This window comes from Phoca vitulina, unplaced genomic scaffold (genome assembly GCF_004348235.1).
Source record: "Phoca vitulina isolate PV1807 unplaced genomic scaffold, GSC_HSeal_1.0 scaffold51, whole genome shotgun sequence".
Taxonomy (NCBI): Eukaryota; Metazoa; Chordata; class Mammalia; order Carnivora; family Phocidae; genus Phoca; species Phoca vitulina.
The window spans coordinates 11,174,557-11,201,729 of NW_022589754.1; the positions used below are offsets into that span (position 1 = coordinate 11,174,557).

General features: G+C 38.3%; 1 protein-coding gene across 4 annotated transcripts; it reads left to right on the forward strand.

Moving 5' to 3' along the window:
* The first annotated feature begins 1,337 nt into the window (after nucleotides 1-1,337).
* On the forward strand, nucleotides 1,338-27,173 carry RLIM (ring finger protein, LIM domain interacting). 4 transcript variants are annotated; one of them, XM_032387837.1, is made up of 5 exons: nucleotides 1,338-1,542; nucleotides 3,355-3,418; nucleotides 17,648-17,840; nucleotides 18,752-18,835; nucleotides 20,132-27,173. In XM_032387837.1, the coding sequence occupies exons 3-5, from the start codon at nucleotides 17,672-17,674 to the stop codon at nucleotides 21,754-21,756; spliced, it is 1,878 nt and encodes a 625-aa protein (XP_032243728.1). In that variant the 5' UTR covers nucleotides 1,338-1,542; nucleotides 3,355-3,418; nucleotides 17,648-17,671; the 3' UTR covers nucleotides 21,757-27,173. The 4 variants fall into 4 exon arrangements, with proteins under 4 accessions (XP_032243728.1, XP_032243727.1, XP_032243730.1 ...); XM_032387836.1 differs by lacking the exon at nucleotides 3,355-3,418; XM_032387839.1 differs by lacking the exons at nucleotides 1,338-1,542; nucleotides 3,355-3,418 and adding an exon at nucleotides 1,756-1,773.

A 27,173-nucleotide genomic window follows, 5' to 3' on the forward strand; every position in this document is an offset into this window, starting at 1 on the left:
TTATATTCCAGGCTGATGGTATGGCCATCACGCTGAGGGGGCGCATTCTCTCAAAAAATATCTGATAGTCTACTATGAGCTCGCTGGCGTTATAACAATAAACAAAACAATGAGGTTTACTGCTCTTAAGGGGTGGGGTAAACAAATAAATAATATACTTTCAGATTAAGTACTTTAAAGAAAATTACGTAGGTAAGGGAACGGGGAAGTTGTTATTTTGGATAGCGTGATTAGGGAAGACTCCTCTGGGGAGATGACAGTTGAGGAGAGGCTGGGTTAATAAGAGCAAAGACATGAAGGGAAAATATTCTAGCCTATATAAAGTTGTAGAGGTGGGAACAAGTTTGGTTTTGTTGGAAGAATAGTAAGAAAGCGTGTAGCTGGAGTGTTACCTGGAAACAGAGAAAACAGAAAAATGGAAAAAGAAACACGGAAACACCCTAAAAACTTGGGTAAGGTTGATTTTCTAAATTAACTGTGAAAACCGGAGTTGGACGCTGTGTGGCTGGTTCCCTAACTTCCTTCAGGCATTACCATCTAAGAAAGGCCTTCTGTAACTATCCTTTTACAAATTCCAACGTTATCAGATTTTCCCACCCTTTTACAATCATCGCCCCTTTTCAAGTATTTCAGAAAATTACCATCTCAGAGAGGCCATCTCTGACCAGTCTTTAAAATCGCAATTCCCGTTTGCCCCCACCAGGCACTCTCCCACACCACCCCCTTTCCTCTGCTTTTTCTCCCTAGTATTTATCACCAAATAGATACACATAGATATACAGTAATTATTGTCCCTTCCCCGAGTATGAGGAACCATGAGAAAATAGAATATAAAGAACCACGAGAACTGGGCTTTTGGTCCGTTTTAATTTCCGCTGTATTCTCAACATCTACAACAATGCTTGACATACAGTTGGCACTCAATAAATGTATGTTGAATATAAGGTAAGATGCTGTACAAACTAGTCTGACCTAATTGTGTGATCGATGTCAGGTTGGACTAATACCGCATTTCGCGCTCTCTGAGAAAGGCTTCAAGCAGTCAGATGGTGACATTCTTCAGTTTTCAAAAACTGGGAAAGCTCAGGTTCCCACAGTCCTCAGAACGCGAATTTCTCGCCACAATTCAAAATGGCGGAGGAGGGTGGGGCCTGTCACATGGTGGGCGTCACAGCAGCTCTCCTTTTCCAGACCGCGGCCCGCCTTGCCGCGTCGTCGGCTGCCCCCTTCTTCCTCCCGCCGAGCCTTTTCGAGGAATCGCCTGGGATTGGCTAATAGGCTGGGAGTGGGGCTGCGGAGCCGGGACGCGGCATCATCACTTCCTGTTGTGGGCAGTCGTTTCCTGTCGCTGCTTGGTAACAATGGGGAAGATAATGGCTGCCTGAGCAACGTCTCCGAGCAGGCGCTGGGCTAGAGGCGGGTCTCAACCAGCGACTCATCGGAGGCGGGCTTGAGAGCAGCGGCAGGGGAGGCGCGCAGGAGCCTCGGCGGCGGCGGCGGCGGCGGCCGAACCGACAGAGTCGGACCCGACACTAAAACCGAGTAAGTGAAACCTTGGGAAATCCTCTTGAGAAATGGATGGAGAGCGAGGGGAAGACAGCGGAGCCGCGGCTGCCGCGTTCTCTCAAAATGGCCTGAGTGTCGCGTCGTGGCGGACGCTCAGCACCGCCTCCGGACCCCAGGCGCTGATTGCTGCGGGGGGCTCCGTGGCGTAGTCGCCGCTGCCATTTTAGTTGGGTGTATAGTCACAGTCTCTTGAAGAAGGGGAAGGAGGTGGGTAGTACTTCCTCTCCGTGGCGGTGCGAGCTAAAGCCGGGGCCCTCCACAGCCTTAAGAATTTGGGGGAGGCGATTTTTGAGTGTTGGCCTCAGGCGTGAGAATCTTTGATCGTCTCAGGTTTTTCTCTTTGGTTCTCTGGAGGCTTCCCTCGCCTCCCCACCCCCCTTTGATATGGCGGGCTTGGGTTTGGGAAAAGGGGAAAAAAATCAGGCTGCTCTAAGTCAGATGCTGGGAACTCTTGGGCCTTTAGATTTCCCAGGATTTGCAAAACCCCATTTTGAGCCCTTCTGCTGGGCACTATCAATTAGGCGCCCCTGGGGCCACGATGACATCTTCCCTGAGGATCTGGGGCAACTGTGGTTTACTCCCTTACTCGAATAACCCTGGCATATCCTTTGCCAGCTATCACTGCAGGGATCCCCCGAAAAGGCAGGGAAAAGCCGTTGCGTGTTTGTTGTTTTTCCCTGGGTAAGGGTGGGAATTGGGCCAAATGATTTTCAACTTAATTTCGGTTCAATCCGCCAACAACCCAACCCCTCCCCCCTCAAAAAGAAAAGCCTAAGGGTCTCGGCTTCTGCGGGCGGTACCTGCCACGTACGCCATAGCTTTAGTAACTAGTATTAACCGGTTGGGCTTCTGCTTCCTGAATACTCAGTCCCTTTTTCCCTTATGCTGATTAATTTCAAGATGGAGGAGACAGCCACGTTCCTTCCCTAGACAGTTTCCCCATACTTAATTCCACAGGTTAGTCCGGGAATCTGAGGCCTAGCAATCTTGTTATTTAGGTCATTCTTTTCTTTTGGGGGCAAGAGGAAGCGTTTATATCAGGTTGTCATCCACCATTTGCAAGGTCCCACAATAATTTTTTGGTGCAAATGAAGAGCCCGCATTTCCTGAATCAGAATTAACCGCAGTCGCTTTGGATGATTGAAGGGAGGAAGAAATAAACGTACTACTAGTCGTTTCTACTACTAGAATCATTTATTTGATTCTTCGTGATTAAAGACAAAATTACTCATATCATCCTATCAGGTACATTATGTCCATCCTGGATGACTTGAGACCAGGCAGGCACAATTATCGCCCCCCAAAAATCAGTTTCTAGATTATAAAAATGAAGTACCCAGGAAGACCAATCCAAATACTTTTTTAAACTATGATTTTAGGAGACTGTTAAACTGAAAAATGTTTCATTCTTTAGCCTAAACGTCCTGATGATCGTTCATACTTTAGTTCCTGCCATACGCTACTATAATGTGCCAAATAAGTCCTTGAAAGTGACTATCAGAATCTGAAGATATTACTGGTCTGTTAAGGAAAGGCCTATTTTAAGCAAGCTTATATTAAAAGGTAGATTGGCTTTCAGCCTTTAAAGGAAATCTTATATCTAACACAAGATTCATGGTTTCCTCTGACCTCCATCTCCCCAAATATCCTAATAGTAATATTAAATTAGGTTGGGTTATGGGGTGTGTAACTTAAAATATATAGGATGTTTTTTTTAGGATGTGTCTATTTCATAGAAAATGTATATCTTATGAAAGAGGAAGAATAATGGATTCTTTTTTTTTCTAGAGCAGAGAGTGAAGAAAACTAAAATCCAGTTTATTGTATTACAATACTATGTCATAACAGTCAGGTAATTTATTTTTTGTTGCGTCTCCTGATGATTTTTGTGTAGAATGCATGTTTAAAAATATTGATTCTGTTTGCAGGCCCTGTAATTGGATGGGCTTATTTGATATATGTTTGTTGGTGTTGGGCATTCTTCATGATGAGAATGGGTATTTTTTATTGGAAATTCAAAGGGTAGTGTGTCTGAATAGCTGGAACTCCACTAGTGTTTTATTTGTGAGTTTTCCTCTTTTAAAATAATGTCTGAAGTTTACCAGCACCCGTATAGGACAGAAAGAACAAAATGGAAATTTGCTGCCTTAAATCATTGTTGCGGTGGGATGGGTCTAAATAAATAGCATTTAAATGTTCATTGCATAACTGAATGAAATATCAGTAGAATATCTTACAGGAATATAATCCTACATTATTTTGTGTGGTGGTCATTTTTTTTCCTTCAAGATCCAAAAAGTCATAATTGATACGTAATACTCTGATATTAACTCCTTTCATCATCATCATTGTTAAGGTAACCACCTAATTTATTGTCTTAGCCAGGATGCTTTTAAGAGCAAAAGAGACATTATTAATAATTATGCCTGGACAACAGGTGCAAACCTGGACTGCCCCAGGCAGACTGGGATGGAGTTAGTTAGGCTAAATTCATAACTAACTTGTATTGAATGCTTAATGTGCTTTGTCCTGTGCTTCACTTGCATGACTTTGTAATCCTCACAGCAAAGCCTCATGAGGATATTAACTATTTTACAGAGTTAACTGAGACTCAAAAGAGGTTAAGCAATTTGTCCTCAATTAAATAGCTAATAAGTGGTAGAGCCCCCATTTTAGCCCAGGTCTCTCTGATGCTGAAGTCACTAAACTTTTATGCCTCTAGACTTAATTGCTCTCTAATTAGATTGCAGATGGAAAGAAAATAAAGGTTGTAGTAAAAAAAAAATCTATAGGTTATGTCATATCAAAAACTTTTGTTCCCACTTAAATAGAGTCTGGTTTATGATGCAAGTGAGACTTTTTTAGTAATTACTCTCTTCCCTTTTTTATGGCATGGCTTCTGTTTCAGCTATTACTGCTTGTGATATAATTTGATACACCTAATTTAAAATCAGAAATGGTTTTAAGAAATAGCTTAGTGAAGTGATACCTAAAAATGTTAGGTTGGTTGGATATATTCTTTCAGGTTAGTGAACATCTTGTAAGGACTTAAATAATACAGTAGGTCAAATGGGACATCTGTATCTATGGAATTATAATGTGTATATTACTTTATACATAGCCCTAGTAGATTGCAAAATAGAGCAAATCACTCACCAGCCTCTTGTGTCTTGATTTACCATAGAGTGGGTAACAAATTAGAAAGTGAAAAGTCCTCTCTCAAATCCAGACCAACGAGGTGCTAGAATTTTGGGCCACTGCCTCGGACATGTTTTTCTTTTGTAAGTCTACTTCCTTATCATCTCTGTGTAACACAAAGATTTCCAAAACCTTATGGCCCATCGATTTCAAAAAGTATCAGTTTACATAATCCCTTGACATTTTGATAACCAGTGTAAGAAAGCAGTATTACTTCCGTGTCTATTTTTTCCTTCATTATTTTTTTCCCACCCTTGAATATGGAAATTTCCCAGATAATCAAACAGTTCATTTTTCCTGTCATCAATTGATATGTTCTTTAATATGAAAATCTTGGCAGTTTTAAATAATTCAGGAATATGTTTATGAACTTGTGGTTTTGTTTCTGAAGTATATAGTTGATCTTTTTGTTGTAGATTTTCTGAACCAAGACTTATAATTTCATTAGTCATAATAGTACCTACATACATGTGAGACAAATATCTATAGACAGTTTGTGGTGTGTATGTAGATTTGTGGACTTTGTGCAGTACTTTCACGACTACAGATTGGGCTATTACAACTTTTGCATGGTGATGAACATGATACTTTATGGGGGGGGAGATATTTGTGTTCAATGTGTTAAACTTTCTTTAGAATGAAAAATGGTCTCTTTCCTCTTACTCTCCACTTAACTGTAGAGGAAAAGAAGTTAACTCTTCATTACAATTTTCATTTTTTTTATTGACCAAAGTTCCTGTTAGTGTCAGTTACATCTAAGGTGACCATATTAATTTATCCAAGCAGGAACGCTTTTGAGAGTGAAAGAGGGCCGTATTAATAATTACTGTGGGATAACAGGTGTAGATTGCTACTCTTCTGGACAAACAGGGGACATATGGTCACTTTTGTCATCATTTCTGTGTAGGAACACTGGTTCAGGAAGCACAGTTGTCAGCATGTTTGGTTCTGTAACACAAAATTGTTTTCCTCAAATAACATAAGTCATTTGTGTAGATAATATTTTCTTTTTTGGTCAAGGGATTTTAATTTCAAAACTTTGCTTCACTTATTAAGAAGTTAATTTTTGATGGAAAGCTCATGTTCTTAAATTAAGATAGTGCCTTATCGATTAACACCAAAATTGCTGGTAATCAGAGATTTTACATTAATAACTTTTTTTATAAACACATGAACATTCTGGGTTTTTGAGTCATTTTTTGACTTCTTGGGAATAATGAGAAGGCACAATTGAGTTTGTGTGGATAAGACCAAATTCTAATACTAAATTAGAACAGCTCAATAATAAAAACATGAAATGGGTAATCGAAGATTAAATTTACTGTCTAAAAGTACTTGAGTGAATAGAAATGTCATCATAATGGTTTCCTTTTTTAACTACCTTGTTCCTGTGAACTGGCAGCATTTGGTTTGATCTCTGTCCTCTGATTTGTTGACGTTCTTATTAATAGTCTTTCTATTTAACTGTTTTTTAGAGGATTGTGATAGAACTGTTTGTGAGCTGCAAGTCAGTAGACTTCCTGCCAAGAGATTAGACACTTGAGGGACGTTTCTGAATCCTTTTTTTTCTGCTGTCCTTTTCAAGTGGTAATGATAGAAGAATATAAATGAGGCTAAAGTAACACTGCCATGCAATAATATTTTATAATTTTGTATTGCTGTGATAATATCAACAGTGGTAGAAGTCTTGGTAACATCCTCTGACAGGCCAGTATTGGAAATAATCAACAAATTGTGTGGATGGTGACAGGTATCATGCAGTAGATAAAGGCAGTGAAACATCAACCCTGTCCTGTTTTTTAGAGAGGGATGCTTTATATTTGTTTTGAAAAAGGTAAGATAGTCAAAAAAGGGAGGTAGAAGTGCGTAAATGAAATGGTAGTGAGAAAAGCACAGCTTTTTAAGCTTGCATCCTAGTTATTCATGTTGTTTCTTTAGTTTTATTTTTATTACCGTAATGTGACCTGGGTTATATTTTATTCATAGTCACAGATTCATAGAACTGGGGGGTACCTTATGGATGGTTTTAATCCAGTGCCCTTAATATTGATGAAGATCCTGAGGCACAAGAGGTTAAGTGAATTGACCACATAGCTGGTTAATGTTACAGCCAAGACTAGAACCCAGTATCTCCTATTTTTTCCTTTTCACAGAACTAAATTCCATCCCTTTTACTGATAGGATTAAAAAAAGCTATTTGGTTGTTAATCATCTTTTATTTGTCTGTTATAAATGCTATAAAATTTTAATTAAACATTTTATGTATGAAGAATTCTCAACACTTCTGGTGACTACATACATAATGGTACTTTATACCCTGACCTCAAATTCAGTGGTTCTTTGTGTTTGACTTTTCTAAAAACTGCATGAGATATTTTTCATTTTGGCAGTGGTATTACTGAACTATTTTCTTTATTGACAAGGATCACATGTCATTAGTTTTCATTTATTCTCTGAGGTTCTTCATGAAGCTCTGTTGCAAACGGAATGATGCTTGTTCTTTTTCAGTATGACACATTTTTATCTTGATACTGTGATTTTTTTAAGTGGCATGTTCTGCTTTAGAACACTATTGAGTTTGGAGCTTATATGAACACAAAAGATGAAAATGCTCAAGATACTTTGGTAGTTAGTTGATAATTAGGTTACCTTGATTCCTTCCTCTCACTCTACCTTTTGTTATTAACAGATTATTTATTCTAGACTTAATAGATGTGGCTTATTTTTAAATTGATATTCACACAGACATTTGAATTTCAGAATTTAGTTTTGTAAAGTCTTTTGTTTAACAGTATATTTTGGTGCCATAAGTCTCCTTCATTGGGTACTGTGATGCGGTATGTCTATTGAATACAATATGTGTGTACTTAGCACCAGGTCTCCAGACCCATTTGTACTGAACAATATGGTTTTTTTTTAAGATTTTATTTATTTATTTGTCAGAGAGGAAGAGAGCACAAGCCCGGGAAGCAGCAGGCAGAGGGAGAAGCAGGCTTCCCGCTGAGCGAGGAGCCGGATGCGGGTCTTGATCCCAGGACCCTGAGATCGTAACCTGAGCTGAAGGCAGCCGCTTAACCGGCTGAGCCACCCAGGTGTCCCCTGAATGATATGTTTTAAGTGACTTTTCACCCTAATATAACAAAATTATATTTTTTAAAGTTTGGAGTATATGGCTGAGGAGAATTAATGAAATACTTTTAACAGTGGTCAGAAACATAGTAAGTTGCATAACTTATACAAATATATGATAATGACTAGAGAAGAAATGGAGATCACCAACAGTGCTTTCAAATTTTCAAGGTGAATAAAATCTGTTTTAAATTCCCTGATTACAGAATAAACCTCAGGTTTGGTTTTCTTGCTGGCTTGTCCTCCCGGAGGTGAATTTACCTGACACAGTCACACATTCATTGACCAAACGAGTAGTTTCTGAAATGACTGGGCAAAATTTCTAATTCGGCTGCTCGTTTCCAGGAATGGATTTGGATATATTGGCACACAGTACTCTGAAAGAAGGTTAATAAAATACGCTATTTTTTGTTTTTAAAACAAAAATACTAAAACTTGACTTATTTAAAAATAAGTCCTGCTTGGTTCATACGGCTTATAAAAGGGGTTTTGTTGTTTTGGAAGTTTTCATACCCAGAGTGGACATGGTATAAAAAGCTTATAGTGAGGTTGAATACTTTAGACATGCCTGTTGGGATTGAAGGAATGTGTTTTAAAGTCTATAGTTCTGGGATATTATTGGGAGACAGTTGTTCATTTGTGAAAAGTTGATTAGATTTAGAATTAGGAGACCTGGATTTAATTACTGGCTCTTTCCACTTACTAGCCACATGGCCTTTGGTAAATCACTTTCTCTTTCTATACTTCTTTAGGTGCAAAATAGAGGTGATACTCCTCTACTTCCCGGGATTGTTGTGAGGATTAAATGAAATATAAGTGGAAGGGCTGTGTAAATACATGGTGGTGGGTATTGTTTATAACTAGGGAGAGACTTAAGTGATTTAACAATTATGTATTCTCTTAGATTGTTTTATTGGTAAGCTTTTCATAGAAATATTTAAGTTTAAAGTGGCTGATGCTAATCATATACTTAATCCAAAATTTCTGACTTATGCACATGAGTATTATACCTGAGAGTAAGATAACTGAGTAGATTGAAGATTCTCTTTTTTATGATGATAGAAGGAGCCCAGGAGTGTGGGAGGATCCTTCTTTCCTTTTACTAGGTAAACTGGAAGTGTATTGTAGTGTCCACCATAGAGTAGACTCTAGAGACCCATTTTGGTAACATAATTCTTTATTAAAATTTGACACCAAAATGGAGAGAGCTCCATTTGATCATTTGAATTATGGTGTCCTGGCATCTTTGGCATGCTTTAGCCATTAAAATGTTCATTTTTCACTCACCAGTGGTGATATTACATCTACCAGGGGCAGAACTTGTGATTTAAATTTACTGTATTTTTCATTTTGTGCCACTTAGGTAGTAAAGGGACTGCTTAAAATAAGACCAACTTCATGGGTGGGGGTCGAGAGGTTGGGGGGTTGTCTGTGTAAGATTATTTTACAAGGTGTTTGAGGGCATTGCTTACATTCAGGATTTCCTTTTTTTCTCCCCCAAAAGGTAATTACTTCTAGTCTAGGGGAACTCTGCAGGTGTTACAGCCATAACTCAACCCGTAAATGTCCTCAAAGGGTAAAGGTATCTTGTCAGTGCTGAAATCTTTTGACCCCCATTCCCAGCCTAGGGGAAATGCAGAGTAAGGCAGAAAGGAGGCAAATGTAGGGGAGCAAATCAGATTTTTTTCTCCCTGTCCCCTAATCAACTACAAAAAAAACCAAACTGCTTTAAAAAAAAAAGATTTTATTTATTTGACAGAGCGAGCGAGCAGGGGGAGCGGCAGGCAGGCAGAGGCAGAGGGAGAAGCAGGCTTCCCGTGAAGCAGGGAGCCCAATGTAGGGCTCGATCCCAGGATCCTGGGATCGTGACCTGAGCCGAAGGCAGACGCTTAACTGACTGAGCCACCCAGGCGTCCCAACAAACTGCTTTTTTAATGGAAACCTATACCTTAGCAAAAATATTGTGTGTTCTGTTTAATGAAGCCTTGCTGGTCTGGTTGCAGTTTTGAAATAAAAAAAGTGTGTTGCAGGGGTGTCACGTGGGGAAATTATTTTCCTTGATTTTCTCTGGTACATGTATGAGAGGGGGCAAGGATAGCAGGATGTGATTGTGGAAGTAATAGTGATTTGGACAATCCTGTGTTGCTTTGTGAGTGTGTCTCATTGTTAAAACATTGAATTTAAAGATAAAATTAAACGAGGATAAAAATTCTTCTTGCATGGAATCCACTAACCCCTCAGCTCACCGGGCAAGAGCTATTTAGGATCCAACAGTCCCTAAAATCACAGTGTCAGTAGGGTTTTGAATAGAGGTATAGTGTTTTAGCTCTACGTAGCATGTAGGAAATGATAGAAATTCTAAAAGGTCAAGAATGAATCTTGAAGACTGGTGAGCATAGGAAAGAATCATCTATTCCATGTGTATTTGTAGAGTATTCAACATTATTTTAGTTTTGGAAAACATAAAGAGGATGTAGAAGTCGTGGGTTTATAGAGTGTAAACAGTATATTGGGAACACCTTGAAATTCTTCCCATATGTGCGATTTCTCTACCTTACAATTTTTTTCAAATTGCAGTGTCCAGTGGGGTAGCCACTAAGCACATGTGGCTACCTGACACTTGAAATGTCACTGGTGTAACTGTGGAACTGAACTTTTAATTTTCTTTAATTTTAACTAAGTTAAATAAAAACTGAAGCAGTGTATATTTTCTCATTAAACACAACCTTGTTTTGATAGGACTACATTTTACTTTAACCGTTGAAAATTTAGTATCCAACTTGAGATGTGCCATGAATATAAAATACCACATTTCAAAGACTCACTATTTAAAAAGAAGAATGTAAAACATCTAATTTTTTTTATATTGATAACATGTTGAAATGATACTTTGGTTATGTTGGGTAAATAAGATTCATATTATTTCAAAAATATAAAAGACCACATAGGCACAATGTGCCACTCTTAGTGGCATAAACACTGTGTGAAGAGATGAAAAAATTGCTAGCTGAGCTAGTAATAGCTTCTTAGGAGGTAAGATTTCATGGAACCTTAAAGGGTGAGTGAAATGGGGAGAGACTGAGAAAGGGCTGAGGGAACAGGGTTGGTAGAAGTGTGAAGGTAGTAAAGTACAAGGTGTGTTGGAGGGCAGGGATGGAACAACTTAAGTGGATTGGTCTTGTCAAAGTGTTACAACAAAATTGTGGTGCTGGAATATGTAGCTTCATAGGACCCTAGGCCCAGAATAGAAAACCAAGAGACTCCCATCCTTAATGACATTTTAGTCCAAAGGGTCTTTTGAAGTCAGTCTGTTCAAACTCCTGCCTAATAAGGAATCTTCGTTTAATATCCAGCCTGTGCTTGAATATTTCCAGAGAATGGGTAGTTTGCTTGCTTCAGGAGGCTGGTGGCATCTCCACTTTTGGACAATTTAATCGTTAGACCATTGGATTAAGAGAATTACCTGCTTCCATAGTTCTTCAACTAGTGGCCCTAGTTTGATTCTGTGGTTCTGCTTTCTTTCATGCTATAACTCTAAATATTTGACATTGGTAATCATGCCCAGTTTTAGTCTTGTCTTCAGGCTAGACATAACAAGGTAATTCAGCGTTTCCTTTATGGTGTTCCCTGGCTTATCATCTTGGTCACTCTAGAGCTGAACAACAGGTTGCAGTGGGTCTGTTACTTTTATTTGAGCACTGTGGTTTGTGAAAGCAATATGGGACTCTAGTTAGGTTCCTTAGCCAGGTCAAACGGGCTCTTTATTGAGCTTTTGTTAATTAAAAACCTTCAGGTCTTCATGTGAACTGCTTTTGTCACATGAGTAGGTTTTCCCCCTACTCTGTACTCTTAATGTGGGTTATTTTAGCTTGATAGTTCTTCATAAAGTGTTCAGGAAAGCACATTTACCATCGTTTTTGTTGATTTCAGCTCATCCTCACAATCCACTGAGAATTCAGAGTATTATTTGTCATATGCATACATCTTCATTACTAACTCCCAGCTTTGAATTGCTTAGATTTGGGTAGCATGTTTTTAACATGGCTCTTTTTTAAATGCTAAAGACAGGACTGTTTGCAGGTTAACATTGCTCTATAACCTTTGAGGGTGGTATTTGACAGCTGTGAATCTGTTAAACTGTATTGTCTTCAAGCTCTTTGCTACTCAGACTGTGATTCTAGGATCAGCAGCCCTTGGAGGCTTATTTTAAATGCAGGTTCTCAGGCCCCATCCCAAATCTTCTGAATCAGAATCTGCATTTTAACAAGATTTCCAGTTGATTCGTTTGTATGCTGAAGTTAGAGAAGCACTGATCTAACCTCCATTTCTCTGTGATGCTAAGGATGTAAAATCTCCTCACACTCTACAGAAATCAAGCCAGACTGGTCAGCAGTGTTTTCCTCACATGCCCCTATCGAAGAGGTTCTCAACCCTAACTGCACAATAGAAATACCTGTGGAATTTTTTAAAAATACTGCTGTCTGGCCAACCCCAGAGAAAGTTTTCCAGGTGATTCTAATGTGCAAGCCAAGGTTGAGAACCATCCCTAGGTCAAGCAAATGAGGTTAATTTGGCAGTGAACCCCATTTCTGGTGAACACATTTACTTCTACATGTTTGCAATATATCTGATAGTCTATTGCAGAATCCCCCCCCCCAGGTTTATTGTCAGATTTTGCTGTGCTACAGTTTATAGACTTCACTTTATTTGAAGATTCGGTCATTTCTAAAAACTAGTCTTTTTAGCATCTCTCCTGTTGTCTGTGATTTCTCAAAGATTATCATTAGAAGTTTTGCAGTTTGGGGTCTTGATTCTCTCTTTGAGAAGTTTGTTTTTCCACCGTTTCCGGTTGGGAGGTGATTCTCCTCGTTGAATAAAATAGAAACAAAACAGAAGTTCAGTGCCTCTACTTTTCTTTTTCTGTTCATATACCTGTTTCCCCACCCACTCAACACAAGACCCCTTTCTTGTTTCAGATTGTTTTTCTTTTTTCTTCTTTCTTTTCCTTTATTATTATTATGTTTTTCAAAGCCATTTTTAAAATCTCCCATATTTTTGCAAGTTTCTGTTCCACATGGGCTTTAACCTCCCTGACACTGTTCTTAAGACTTTGTGCCGTTCTTAGAACAGTACTTGGTGTGTGTGTTTTCTATTATCTTTGGTTCATGTCCTTCAAATGTCAGAACTTACCAGACATTTTTGTCTTCTTTGAAGATTTATGTTTTGAAAGCCTTTCAACCCTATGGAGGTGTACTTTTTTATAAATTATTTTGGGGGCACCTGGGTGGCTCAGTTGGTTAAGTGTCTGACTCTTGATTTTGGCTCAGGTCGTGATCTCAGGGTAGTGAGACTGAGCCATGCATCAGCCTGCTTAAGATTCTTTCTCTCCCTCTCCCCCCCCCCCACAGATGCTCTCTCTCTCTCTAAAAAAATTATAAATTATTTTTAGAACTATTTACTGATCCTTCACAAGTGGACTTTGTCCTAACTTTCATGTTGTTAACTTTCAAAATATTAAGTACTTAAGAACATTAGTGAATGTTACTGGTGGTTTTATTTGGTTTGAAGAATTATGGCTGAAGTATCTTTTTCCTTTGAGCTTTTCTGTATCGTTTTAAGTTAGCTGCTTACTGTTCCCAATACCAAATTGTATTCCTTAGCTACATATGGAAAAATTTGGCTTCCTTCTGTTGTTGTTTTTTTTTTTCATTGCCTGGCCTATATAACTTTAAGCTGTTGATTTCCAATCTTCTTAAAGTTTCAAGTTATAAAAAACCAGACAGGTAGAGAAGCTTCTTTGTTTTGTTTTGTTTTTTTCATTATCTGAAAGAGGGTTTGTTTTTATTTTTCCCTTTAGAATTGAATTATGAACATCCAGATACTTTATGTGTTTTGTGTGGGATTAAATCTTAGTATACCAATATAGATTACTTCTTCCACAAATCAGATTTTCATATTTTCATGGACTTAACTTTTATTTTTTCAGTGTGAACTTAAGGGCAACTTGGGGTTGGAAGGAAAAGAACTAGAGGCTGAAAGTTTTTGTTTGGAGTCTTGTTTTAGATTGCTTACTACTGTTGTTGATCATTGGAGTGGTTAATTGAGAGTAATAGAAAAGCCAGGTAGTAATTTGTTCTTTTGCTGATCAGAAAGCAAAATTGAGCATATTACGTAGTTATTTAGATATAAAGAGAAGCCCAAATTTCTACAAAGTTTTTCTTGATAAAACTCAAAATGTTATAATAATAATGGATTGGTGTTTTTGTAATATAGGTCGAATAACGAGAAGAATGGCATTCTCTTTTGGAGGGATGACATTTTGCTTAATCGGGCTAAAGATATTCCTCATCAAAGTTATTTGCAGATGTTCCTCTAGTGTTACTGACTTGAGATGAGATTTTCCATATTTCATTTTTGATAATGTCTTTTCACACATACAGGTACCAGAAAACTTGGAGATATTGCAGGTTTAATTCGAGACTAACGTAATAAAGCAAATACTGCAACAAAACAAGTCAGATGAGTTTTTTGGTTTCCCAGTGCATATAAAAGTTACGTTGACACTGTACTGTAGTCTGTTAAGTGTGCAATAGCATTATGCCTAAGAAACAACACATAGCTTAATTTAAAAATGCCTTATTGTAAAAAGTGCTAACCATCGTCTGAGCTTTCAGCGAGTTGTAATCTTTGCTGGTAGAGATTCTTGGCACAACATTGGCTGCAGCTTCAGCATCAGCACTTGCTGCTTCACCTTGCACTTTTGTGTTACGGAGATGACTTCTTTCCTTAAACCTCATGAAGCAGCCTTCAAACTTTTCTTGTGCAGCCTCCTTACCTCTCTCAGCCTTCATAGAATTGAAGAGAGTTAAACAGCGTTGCTCTGCATTAGGCTTTGGCTTACGGGAATGGTGGAGCTGGCTTGATGTTATATCCAGACGACTAAAACTGTCTCCATATCAGCAATAAGGCTGCTGAACTTTCTTATCATTCATGTATTCACTGGAGTGAATTTTAATTTTAATTTCCTTCAAGAACTTTTCCTTTGCATCCGCAGTTGGGCTGTTTGGCCCAAGAGGCCTAGCTTTTGGTTTACCGTGGCTTTTGACATGGCTTCTGACATGGCTTCCTCACTAAGCTTAATCATTTCTAGCTTTTGATTTAAAGTGAGAGAGATGTGTGACTTTTCCTTTCATTTGTACACTTAGAGGCCATTGTAGGTTTATTAATTGGCCTAATTTCAAGATTGTGTCTCAGGGGATAGGGAAGCCCAAGAAAAGGGGGAGGGGGGAACAGGTGGTCAGTGGAGCAGTCAAAACACACACATTTATCCGTTAAGTTTGCCGGCCTGTATGGGTGTGGTGCACAGCACCCCAAAACAATTCCAACATCAAAGATCCCTGATCACAGATCACCTTAACAAATACAATAACGATGAAAAGTTTCAAATATTGCAAGAATTACCAAAATGTGAGGCAGAGATAGGAAGTGAGCTAATGCTGCTAGAAAAATAGCACCAGCAGACTTGCTCCACACAGGGTTGTCACAGACCTTTCAATTCATTAAAAAACACAGTATCTGGGGTGCCTGGGTGGCTCAGTCGTTAGGCGTCTGCCTTCGACTCAGGTCATGGTCCCAGGGTCCTGGGATCGAGCCTCGCATCGGGCTCCCTGCTCAGCGGGGAGCCTGCTTCTCCCTCTCCCACTCCCCCTGCTTGTGTTCCCTCTCTCGCTATGTCTCTCTCTGTCAAATGGGTAAATAAAATCTAAAAAAAAAAACAGTATCTGCGAAACGCAACAAAACATGGTATGCCTATATTGCTGTCTAATCAATCCACAAGCATAAATTAATGAAGCATATTTATCCCTTGGAGAAGGCATTTATAGAATTCATTTGATATTTACCTTTTAGCATATCATTACACAGCAGAGTTACCACTTTGAATTGAAGGTTAGGTGGAAGCTCCTTAGATGGACAGTTGAATGGATTTTGAAATAAGGAAATTTTCTTTACTTGCAGTGAGGTCCAAAAAATGCTTCTGGAACTGTGATTTGTCCTTAGAAAATAAATCTGCTACAAATTTGCATGGGAACGGAGCTCTCGTTTCTTTGGTAGCGTAAGAAGTGCGTGAAGCAGCTTGCCTGACACTGTGATTCCAGTGTTAGTTGTTGCTGAAATGATTTTCCTGTAGTGTAAGTTTTGCGTGTAGGTGCTGTTAACAAATAGTAGGGCAAGTTAGGATATTCAGCTTCTTTTTCTGACAAAAATTCAGAGAACTGGTGATGGTTAAGTCCACAATAATGTTCACCATTAACACTACTGGTTCAGCAATATGATAGATTCAAATAGTTTCTACAGACTACCTGCTGATGAATAATATAAGGAATTACCCATAGACTTTAGACACTTTACATTTTCAGAGGCTTCAGAAATTTGTCCAACTTGTCTTTTGCTGCTCTACACATATATGTAGCACCATTTCAGTTGTAGCACATCTTAGCAGATTCCACTTCAAACTGTGCTTAGTGTTTTCTCACCTTTTTTGAAATATCACCTGTAGTTGCTCCATGCAGACTATTCATAGAGGCTACCTCTGTATTTACTTCAAACTTCTTGAGTAATCAACACTTGACTCCATGAATAAACAACTGGATAATAATCAGTTACATTTGTCGACTCATCAAGGCCCAAGAAAAACCACTCAAAATCATTTGCTGTCTCTTTTTTCAATTGATTATGACATATCCCAATATCCTCGAATTTTTGAGCAGCTCTTCTCACCAAAAAGCTAATAATCTTAAACAACTTTCTCTGGACCCATTTCTTGAGCTTCTGCAATCAAGCACAGTTTAATTAACTCACCATCAATAATACAGCTTTTCTTGCTTAGCCAACAAATAAGCCACCTGGAAACTTACTGTGGTTGAAGCCTTGTTTTTTATTCTTGTGAGAAAATATTTGGTGATGAGATACTTTGTTTTAAATTTTCCAGTTTTTCAGACTTTAGTTTTATCTGTGAATTGGGAACATGGTGATGAATGCTTGGTCTGATAGTATGAACGTGTATTTTCTTTTAGCACGGTTAAGTTGTGCCGTTGCATAGTAAGTCTCAGTCTTTTCCATCTCACAACAAAATAATCCATACCCTACTCTGCCTTTGAGGGTGACATTCAGAGTGCACTTTGACTTCATTTGACATGAGAACACACTGGTCATTTCTTAAAATGTCACGGTATGGTGATCTGCATGGCACTTGACACGCGGTCAGGTTACATTACTGCGATTCATAAGGCCTAGATCGTCCCCAGTGCAAAGCAGCGAGCGGGCCCCATTCGGTCTCTCACGTCTACTTGGCCCAGCCACAGGCAATATGTAAGTGAAGGTCTACGACTGTATTCCTGTAAAAGTTGGTGAACACTGAAATTTGAATTTCACGTACTTTTCATACATCACAGAATATCATCTCCCTTTTGTAAACACAATCTTTAAAAAGTGTAAAAATCATTCTTCGCTCTCAAGGAAAAAAAGAGGCACCAGGGCTGATTTTGGCCCATCGGCCATAGTTTGCTAATTCCTGACCTACTTTTTTCCTGATATAACAGGGCCTTTTCAGGAGTTTTCTTTTATGAAATTTTATTCACATGAGGTCTTAAAATTCACTTCTTGACCTGCATTCTGGATTTTCACATAATTAAAACTGTTCTACAGAACACATGCTAACTTTGGTTTTCAAGATTGATCTCATTTCTCCTTGTAGATAATTTTCCACTTGTTCATCAAGATGGAAAGCTCAGATTCTAACGATAAAGGAAGTGGTGATCAGTCTGCAGCACAGCGCAGAAGTCAGATGGACCGATTGGATCGGGAAGAAGCTTTCTATCAATTTGTAAATAACCTGAGTGAAGAAGATTATAGACTTATGAGGGATAACAATTTGCTAGGCACCCCAGGTATGCGATGTGTAAAGATTTATATATGTAAATTGCTGGTCTTTTTTTTTTTTAAACTTGTTTTAAAAATCTGTTTCTTCAGCTGTCATGAAGTGTCATTTTAATACAAGGGGTACAGAATGACATTTATTGCTGTACTTAATTGCCTGGTTCTGTTCACTCCTATTTGGAATTATCCTATATCACATCTTCTAGTTATGATTTATATTATGAATTTAGAGCGAGCTGAATTGAAAAAGTGGAACTGAATAAATTTTTGTTTTTAGTTAGCTTTATTTAATTTACTAGAGATAAATCTAAGTGTGGAAGAGCTAATGAGAGAACGTTAGTCCCTAGGACGGACTTTTTTTTTTTTTTTTGTCATCTTTGATTCCTAGATTATGTTCCAGTTGTAGTCCTCCAAAGCTGTCCTTGGGTAAAATTGTCAGTTCAGAACTTTGTGCTTGGTTATTCTCTTTTGCCCATTTATGTCCCATTTGATCCTAATTAAAATTCATTATCTCTGGTCCTCCTCATTTCTATTTAATTCTAACCTTTGCGTTATTTAAATTTTAAAAGGTAAGGTGTTAGTTAGCATGACTCTTCGAAGAGGGAGTGCATTTTGAGCCAGCAGTACCAGACTTGAATCAGAACTCCCCAGTTGGTATTCTGGCCCTGCCAGTTATTAATACAGCAGTCTCTCACTTAGTCTCAGTTTCCTTGTTTTAAAATGCAGATAATATCTACCTCGCAGAGTTACAGTTCGAAAGAATGAGAAATCGTATGCAAAAGCATTTAGTACACTGGAAAGAAACTTGCATCAGTTGTAATGTCATGCCCCCAAAGAAGTGAATTTTACCCAGGTTCCTACTCTTTGGTTTTCATCTCCGTTTTTATTTGTAATTTGGCACATATTTCTAAACTATTTTCAGGTGAAAGTACTGAGGAAGAGTTGCTGAGAAGACTACAACAAATTAAAGAGGGCCCACCACCACAAAATTCAGATGAAAACAGAGGTATATTTTGCTTTGGGGGGTGGGTAGAGGATGAAATAGATAAGGAAGTCCAGGAAAGGTCAGCCAGAGATTATCCAGAAACAGTGCTAAGGAACTGTTAACAGAAAGAGAACTGGCATTTTCTTGGTATTTGGTGAGAATGTCAACATGTTGTTTTTCTGCTTCACCTTTGGGTTTGTATTAATTGAGACATAGTGAGAAATGGCCTATTTAAATGTGCTGTTTTTTTTTTTCCTTGAGTTTGCACCTCCGTTGAAATTTCCTCCCACCTGCTGAATTATTTCTTCCTTATAAACCTGTGCATTCTCCACCAGCAGAAAGAAAGGCTGTGTTCTCTAACCTGGTGGCCCTCAATGGGTTATATCCCCACCCCACCCCCGCCCATGGGACATCGGCAATGTCTGGAGACATTTTTGGTTGTTGTCACAGCTGGGGGTTTGCTACTAGTATCTAGTGGGTGGAGGCCAGGGATGCTGCCAAACATCCTAACATCCTGAAATTCATAACAGCACAGCCCCCACAACAAAGAATTATCTGGCTCAAAATGGAAATAGTGCCACTGTTGAGAAACCCTGCTTTTAATTTTAAGTAGGATTGTAGGGAATTTGACTGTCTAACATAAGAGGCTATATAATAACAGTTTGGTTCTTGAGCATGCCGTTATATGTACCATGCTAGGTTCAGACTATTCATTTTTGGTCTGGACTCCTAATTTCATGTTAATTTAAAATCTTGGTAATATGAAGAAGTATTGAAATACTTCTGAATCAGTAAACCCTGTTTATATTTTTGCAATGGCTACCACAGTCTTGTATTTTAAAAGTCCGGTATTATCAAAGGCACTTAAGTCAAGATCCTAGAGGAAATGTTGTAGACTAATGAAAATGTGACAAAAATGCGATTTGAACAAAAATACTAGCCCTCTACCCTAACTGGCATTTACCTTGTTTGATGAATGTTTTGACAGAGGCCTGAAAAAATGTCTTCTGACAGTCCCCAGTGGTATCCTAGGCTCTGTATATGATGCAGTTCTGAAAATAGACTTCCTCCAGATTCCCTTTAAAAAAAACTTCCTCTCAATTTCCCTGGGATTAACTTGCTCTTTCAAAATGGAATTGAAACATTCCTGCCTTTACTTGCAAATCTATGCAGTATAGTTCACAAAAATCTGTAAATGTGAAATCTGTTCAGAATCTTTGTTCTTTTTTTCTAACACAGTTTCAGAGCACTATTACATGATTGTCCTAATTTTAGTAGTTCCTTTTTCTCCCTCTCCCCTCCCTTTTTTAAAAACAGGTGGAGACTCTTCAGATGATGTGTCTAATGGTGACTCTATAATAGACTGGCTTAACTCTGTCAGACAAACTGGAAATACAACAAGAAGTGGGCAAAGAGGAAACCAATCTTGGAGAGCAGTGAGCCGGACTAATCCAAACAGTGGTGATTTCAGATTCAGTTTAGAGATCAATGTTAACCGTAATAATGGGAGCCAAAATCCAGAGAATGAAAATGAGCCATCTGCAAGACGTTCTGGTGGAGAAAATACAGACAACAACAGCCAAAGGCAAGTGGAAAATCCACGATCTGAATCAACATCTGCAAGGCCATCCAGATCAGAACGAAATTCAACTGAAGCATTAACGGGAGAAGTCGCACCTACCAGAGGTCAGAGAAGGGCAAGAAGCAGGAGCCCAGACCATCGGAGAACCCGAGCGAGAGCTGAAAGAAGTAGGTCACCTCTGCATCCGATGAGTGAAATTCCACGAAGATCTCATCATAGTATCTCATCTCAGACTTTCGAGCATCCTTTAGTAAATGAGACCGAGGGAAGTTCTAGAACCCGGCACCATGTGACATTGAGACAGCAAATAAGTGGACCCGATTTGCTGAGTAGAGGTCTTTTTGCAGCTTCTGGAACAAGAAATGCCTCACAAGGAGCAGGTTCTTCAGACACAACCAGCAGTGGTGAATCTACAGGATCAGGACAGAGACCTCCGACCATAGTCCTTGATCTTCAAGTAAGAAGAGTTCGTCCTGGAGAATACCGGCAGAGAGATAGCATAGCTAGCAGAACTCGGTCGAGGTCTCAGACGCCAAACAATACTGTCACTTATGAAAGTGAACGAGGAGGTTTTAGGCGTACATTTTCACGTTCCGAACGGGCAGGTGTGAGAACCTATGTCAGTACCATCAGAATTCCGATTCGTAGAATCTTAAATACTGGTTTAAGTGAGACTACATCTGTTGCAATTCAGACCATGTTAAGGCAGATAATGACAGGTTTTGGTGAGTTAAGCTACTTCATGTACAGTGATAGTGATTCCGAGCCTAGTGGCTCAGTCTCGAGTCGAAATGTGGAAAGGGCAGAGTCACGGAATGGAAGAGGGGGTTCTGGTGGTGGTAGCAGTTCTGGTTCCAGTTCGAGTTCCAGTTCGAGTTCCAGTTCGAGTTCCAGTTCTAGTTCCAGTTCCAGTCCTAGTTCCAGTTCCAGTGGTGAAAGTTCAGAAACTAGCTCAGAGGTGTTTGAAGGCAGTAATGAAGGAAGCTCATCATCAGGCTCATCAGGTGCCAGACGAGAGGGTCGACACAGGGCCCCGGTAACCTTTGATGAAAGTGGCTCTTTGCCCTTCCTTAGTCTGGCTCAGTTTTTCCTCTTAAATGAGGATGATGATGACCAACCTAGAGGACTCACCAAAGAACAGATTGACAACTTGGCCATGAGAAGTTTTGGTGAAAACGATGCATTAAAAACCTGTAGTGTTTGCATTACAGAATATACAGAAGGCAACAAACTTCGTAAACTACCTTGTTCCCATGAGTACCATGTCCACTGCATCGATCGCTGGCTATCTGAGAATTCTACTTGTCCTATTTGTCGCAGAGCAGTCTTAGCTTCTGGTAACAGAGAAAGCGTTGTGTAATTAAGTTCTGAACTCTCAGCTATGTAGCTGGTATAGTGATGGGCAAACAGGAATCACTTGCTTTATGCCCACTTTTTGAGTGGTGCTTAAATGTAAAGTAGCAACCTGAATTGAGTCATTGCTTTCTGAGTGAATCATTGTCCTTTTTCCAATTTCTGTTCCAGAATAAAAGGAAATATTTAAAAAGCAATGTTTTAGGACATAAAAATCTGATTTCAGTGCCAGTAATTGATATTACTGATGATTTGTCATATACGCTTATCAGTTTCTCCTTTGTTATCTTAAAAGATTTGCCTTAGCAATGGCTCTTTATCCGTTTCACGTTGATCTTTAACGTTTCCCACGCCATAGGAGAGAAGGGCAAAGGAAATTCCCAGTTTAGACTAAGTTACAGTACATGTTTCATAAGTGATTGCTTAAAGCTCTACCATTCCCAGTTCTTAGTTGGCACAAATTCAGCTACATGCTGAATATCATTTGTTCACCTTTCAGATGAGGTGATATTGGACGTCAGTGTAAATAACACTAAGGTTAGGATCTTCTAAGTGTATAACTGTCTCCTAAGCCCATCACTGTGGCACACTGTAGAGTGAGCTTATAGTTTAATTGAGATATTTATCTTGTGGAAATATTAAAAAAGCCTATGCTTGTGTAAGTGAAAAAAATCACATTCATTTGTTTAAAAATGTAAAGCTATTTTGTAGAGGCTCAGTACTTTTCCAATGCACTGTTGTATTAATGCATTAAAAATTGTAAAGTACCATGCTTAGAAATGAAAAAAACTGCTTTTTGTGAGCCAACATAGTAAAAAAAACACACCAAACAAAGTACAAAGCTGCTTTTGTAAGTGTGTAGATGTCAAGAGCAGAACATATCTAGTATTTAATGTATGTGAACAGCTACTGTGACATGCAAAGGAAAGGACAGAGTGCAGAATTGAACTGCATTGAAGATACCAATGGAAACTTGGTACTTTAACTTGGATTTAGGCAGGAAACGAAAGACGGGAGGAGTAAAGAAAACTGCTCTGAAGAATTTCAAATTTTTATGAAGACAGTAATCATACAGACGGGAACTGGTTTCATGTGGTGAGGTCCTTGACACAGTATTCTGCTTGAGCTGATGAAGTAGATTAACAAATTTGGTAGAGTTTTGGTTAAAAACAGACAAACCACTACCACGTAGCGCAAGTTACATCGATGTTTTCACAAGTCTGCTCCTCAGAAAAGGAAAAAAAGAAGGTGGAGGAAAGAGACTATAAACCACTTTTAGCATAAGAATTGAAGTTGGTACAGATGTGTGTACTAATAGGAAAGTCTCAAATTTGCGTTATTTTCTAGATTTGTCATTTAAGGTACCAGTGCACACTTGTTAATATTTCATTACCATCTAACACAGACCTAACATCGCGCATTTAAAGGCCAATTGAGGAACTAAGGGATGTTTATCCTTTGTTGAAAGTGAATTGTGTTGGGTCATTTGAGATTCAAATTTTAATGGTGCTGCCCATATTTGAAGATGAGGCTGCTGACTCACAATCTATGGGACACGCATTTTGTGTTGTTTCCTTAGTAATGAGATTAGGTTTGTGAAGAACCCCAGTACTCTTGCCGAATTTCTCTTCTGAGGCCAGTTGGGGTTAGGATTAGTCTGACTGTGGAGGACTTGTTTGTTTATCTGGGAGAAGATAGTGTGCCCAAAGAGGAATTGAACACATCCTTGGTCTTTAAAGTGAAAACTACCCATGCATAGTCAGATACTCTACAAAATAAACAGGTCTGCTTCAGAAATTATCTGGCTACCTTAACTGTTATCAACTTAGCTGTAAAGGTTATTTCAAAGCTCATCCTTTCATATTTTCCTCTGGCTTTCACTCCTACCTAAGTATCAAGGAAATTAACTTGTAAATATGGTAGTTGTTTACTAAGGATATGTACTGCTCTTGCAAGGAAATAATGTCCAAACAAAGCTTCACTTATTTTTTTTAATATAAGCAGATTTCACTGTTTATGGCGCTTATGTAATACATTTTATCTTTTTAAAAAAAAATTGTCCATGTAAAAGTCAGGATTCCTTTATATTTGTGAGCCTCCTTCTCTCCTTTCCTAAGGGTGTAATCTACGATTTTCAGATCTGCAGGGTAGTCCTGATTGGCTTAAAACCCATTTTCCTCTTGGTATAAAACGTCCCATTATAAGGGTGTTCATTTTAAATAGTTTAAAAACGACTGCAGCACATTCTAAGCATAAAACAAAGTTATTGACAACAGGTACCTCCCTAACCTCCCAAGATGTATTACTCATTTGTGAAGTATTAAAGTAAGAGGTAACTCATGCCGAATGCTGGTTATGAATGTAGATATTGAAGCTATTCATAAACACTGGAAATAGAATTTTAAGTTTTTAGCCTTCAGTAGAATGCACATATTGGACATGTGCATGTGGACACCTTTTTCAATAGCACTCATTTCCATTGGATTGTGTAGAATGGATACAAATATTTTAGTGGAATTTGCTACTTAATTTTTTTTTTTTTTTTTTTTTACAAAGTCCATGACTATACTTATTAGTGTTGTGGACATTGAAGACAAAGTCATTCGTAGGTGTCAGATGTACAATGGAGAGCAAGAGTCTTTTTTTTCCCACCAGCATCCGAAACACCTATTCTCTTGAGGGAGCATTTTCTTGCAAAAGACTTTACATTTCATTTTGTATCTTTGCACTTTTTTCTTTATTACAGAAAGGTTCTGTCTTGAAGACCTAGTTTGAACTTCATGCAGTAATAGGAACAAGAAAAAACAATGTTGGGAAATTACATTGTTCGAAGCATAGGGAAAAATACTAAAAACTGAGTTTCCTTGAGTATTTCAGATATTTTTAAAAATTCACTTACTGGTATGAAGCATTTGAGGTGTTACGTTGTTTAACTCCAAGCAGCTGACAAGGTTGAGATTTATTAATACTAAACAAAATTGAGCAAGTTAGGTTTAAAGTGTGCAGACTTTATCTATAGCAACACTAGAAGATGAGCCATGTTGTTAATTTGGAATATTTGCTCTAAAAAGAACACATTAGTTATACCTCAGTGGTGGTAATGGTTAATGGAGGTGGGGGTTGAGAGAAGTGTTCACATTAGTGTTGGAAGTATAGGAAATTATCAATTGTACAGGTACCAAAGTTTAGTACCAGGATTTTATATGTGTGGTGTGTGTGCACATGCACACACATATGCACATCTAATCTCTATAAAAACATGATCGTTGAGTTTATCCAAACTTTAAGATTAGGAAACTGCTTAGCTATAAGTGTTACCTCAAGTAATTTCCCCCTCCTTGGGAAAACATGTCCTTTCTGTGCCAAGTGTTCTCTCCTGGTGTCAGTGTCTCAGACTGTATTTATGAAGGGTTTTCACTTAATATGCTTTTTTTTGTTTAACCACCTGCTTCCCAAATGTCCGTGACTTGAACTGGGTCAAGCATCAGTCATGACTTTCAGTCAGTTCCCAAAATACCCATGTGATAGGGAGGTGAATATTGTAGAATGCCTCTTAAAAGGCCATTTTTACCCCTTGCTAGAATACAGTGGCACCTTGTGGTGGTTGTTGATACTTTTCTTTTAAAAACGGAGGATATTCCCCTCCACCCCTTTTTATTCTCCTTTGTTCTTTTGTGAACACAAAATATTAGTGATCTGCCTTGAGTTTTTCAAGTTTTACCTTACTGGCTTCCCTGTCAAATGTATTATCAATATTAAGTACATAGAAGCCATGTTTGCAGGGCACTTTTATTCTTCTTATGAGACTGTGCTGATTGCTACTTTCTAAAGTATTCTGTACCTTAGTGATGCAAGAGATTGATAAGGCACATGTGAAAGTGTCAGGCTTTTTTTTTTTCCCTTAAGTATAGTATAATTCTTCAGTATGTTTACTATTCAATAACAGTGTTGTAATTCATGGAGTTAACTAGTAAATTGTATGCTTTTGAAAAACATTTGAAAATGTAAATCAACAAAAAAAAATATGCTTCATTTGGAAAGTTAAAAGTACAAGGTCCGAGGAACGAATATTTCACTTATTTTGAAATTGGATTTTTAGTAAGCAACTAAGAAACAACTATGAGTTAAGTACTTGCCCTTTAGAAGTTTTAACATTTTGAAATTGAGTTCTTAACTGGAGCATTTCTAAAATACTATAATATTCCCAACAGGTGAGTGATCTCACATGATTTAATAACTCCACTTTGTATTTAAAATACAGCACAGAATAGAGCTGTTATTGAAGTGTTGGAACTCTCAAGGGATAACAGTTTGTATCAGTTTTTAGGATTATTTTCATGTCTCTGTAGGTGTTTTCATTCGATTTTGAAGGAAATGAACACTCTCCAACACTCTCAAATACAATTACAGTGAGATACTTGGTTTTGATTAGGATTTGTTTACTAAAGACCCACAAGCTGCTTTATAGTCACCTGGATTGAATGATAACCTTAAATACATGCAATGGAAGTGAACCCCACCATACCACTGTGCCTCGTTATTTCAGGGTTCCTCTCAGTTCCTCATCTTGCAGATTTATTCCACTACCAAGGTATGGTTGAACCAGCTGCCCAGCCTTAACTCTATTTAGTGCCCCTCTGCTAACGTTCTTTTAACTGATTGATTTGTATGTGTTTTAACTGTCCGATGTTTGGATTTTACCTCTTGTTAGCTCCATTTGTCCCTGGTGCTGCTTTTAAAGATATAGGGCCATGTGATCAGGTATCAAGTTGAATAGGTACGCAGTTGGCCTGGTTATGTATCTGTGCCTGTTTTATCTTCTCCCAGGAAGAGCTGCTTTGGTATAGATGTTTACTTGGATTCATATGTAAAGAACTGGGCAGCAATCTTAGGAAGCTTTCTGAAGCCAAAAGAACCTGAAGGGATTTGGAGGGGGGATAGTAACAAAAGCTGCCTTTATGTCTTTGAACATGAAGCACATAAATGTATGTTCTGTAAAGACTAAAGTGATTGTTATACCAGGGCTTCCTGACCTCTGGGAGAGACTTTCAAAAAAGCAGAAAGGAGCACAAAGTGAAGTGAATTTGGTCGGCTTGCTTTATCTGGTTTCTCATTTTCTTTCAATTTAAATCTGAACATAACACCCTTCTCCAATATCTATCCAGAAGACTCCTGGTTGGGAAGCCCTGTATTAAATTTTGAGAATGTACCCAGTTTCCTTTTTTTTTTTTTTTTTTTTGTACAGTGCTTTATACCTGCTAAAAATTAACTTGTTTAATGCAAAACAAGACCTTGAAAGGTCAGTCATATTAAAGCTGGTTTGATTATTAATAGTTATCTTTTAGGAAGAAGCTTTTTCCCTATGTAAGATGTCATACTGCAGATTTAAAATATAGACTATCAATAAAATGCATGAAGTGATCA

What these genes read in the sequence shown, in the direction of transcription:
- RLIM (XM_032387837.1), top strand. Translation starts at nt 17,672, where the DNA reads ATGGAAAGCTCAGATTCTAACGATAAAGGAAGTGGTGATCAGTCTGCA. An exon ending in CAATTTGCTAGGCACCCCAG is followed by an intron (nt 17,841 to 18,751) that starts GTATGCGATGTG and finishes AACTATTTTCAG; the next exon opens with GTGAAAGTACTGAGGAAGAG. An exon ending in AAATTCAGATGAAAACAGAG is followed by an intron (nt 18,836 to 20,131) that starts GTATATTTTGCT and finishes TTTTAAAAACAG; the next exon opens with GTGGAGACTCTTCAGATGAT.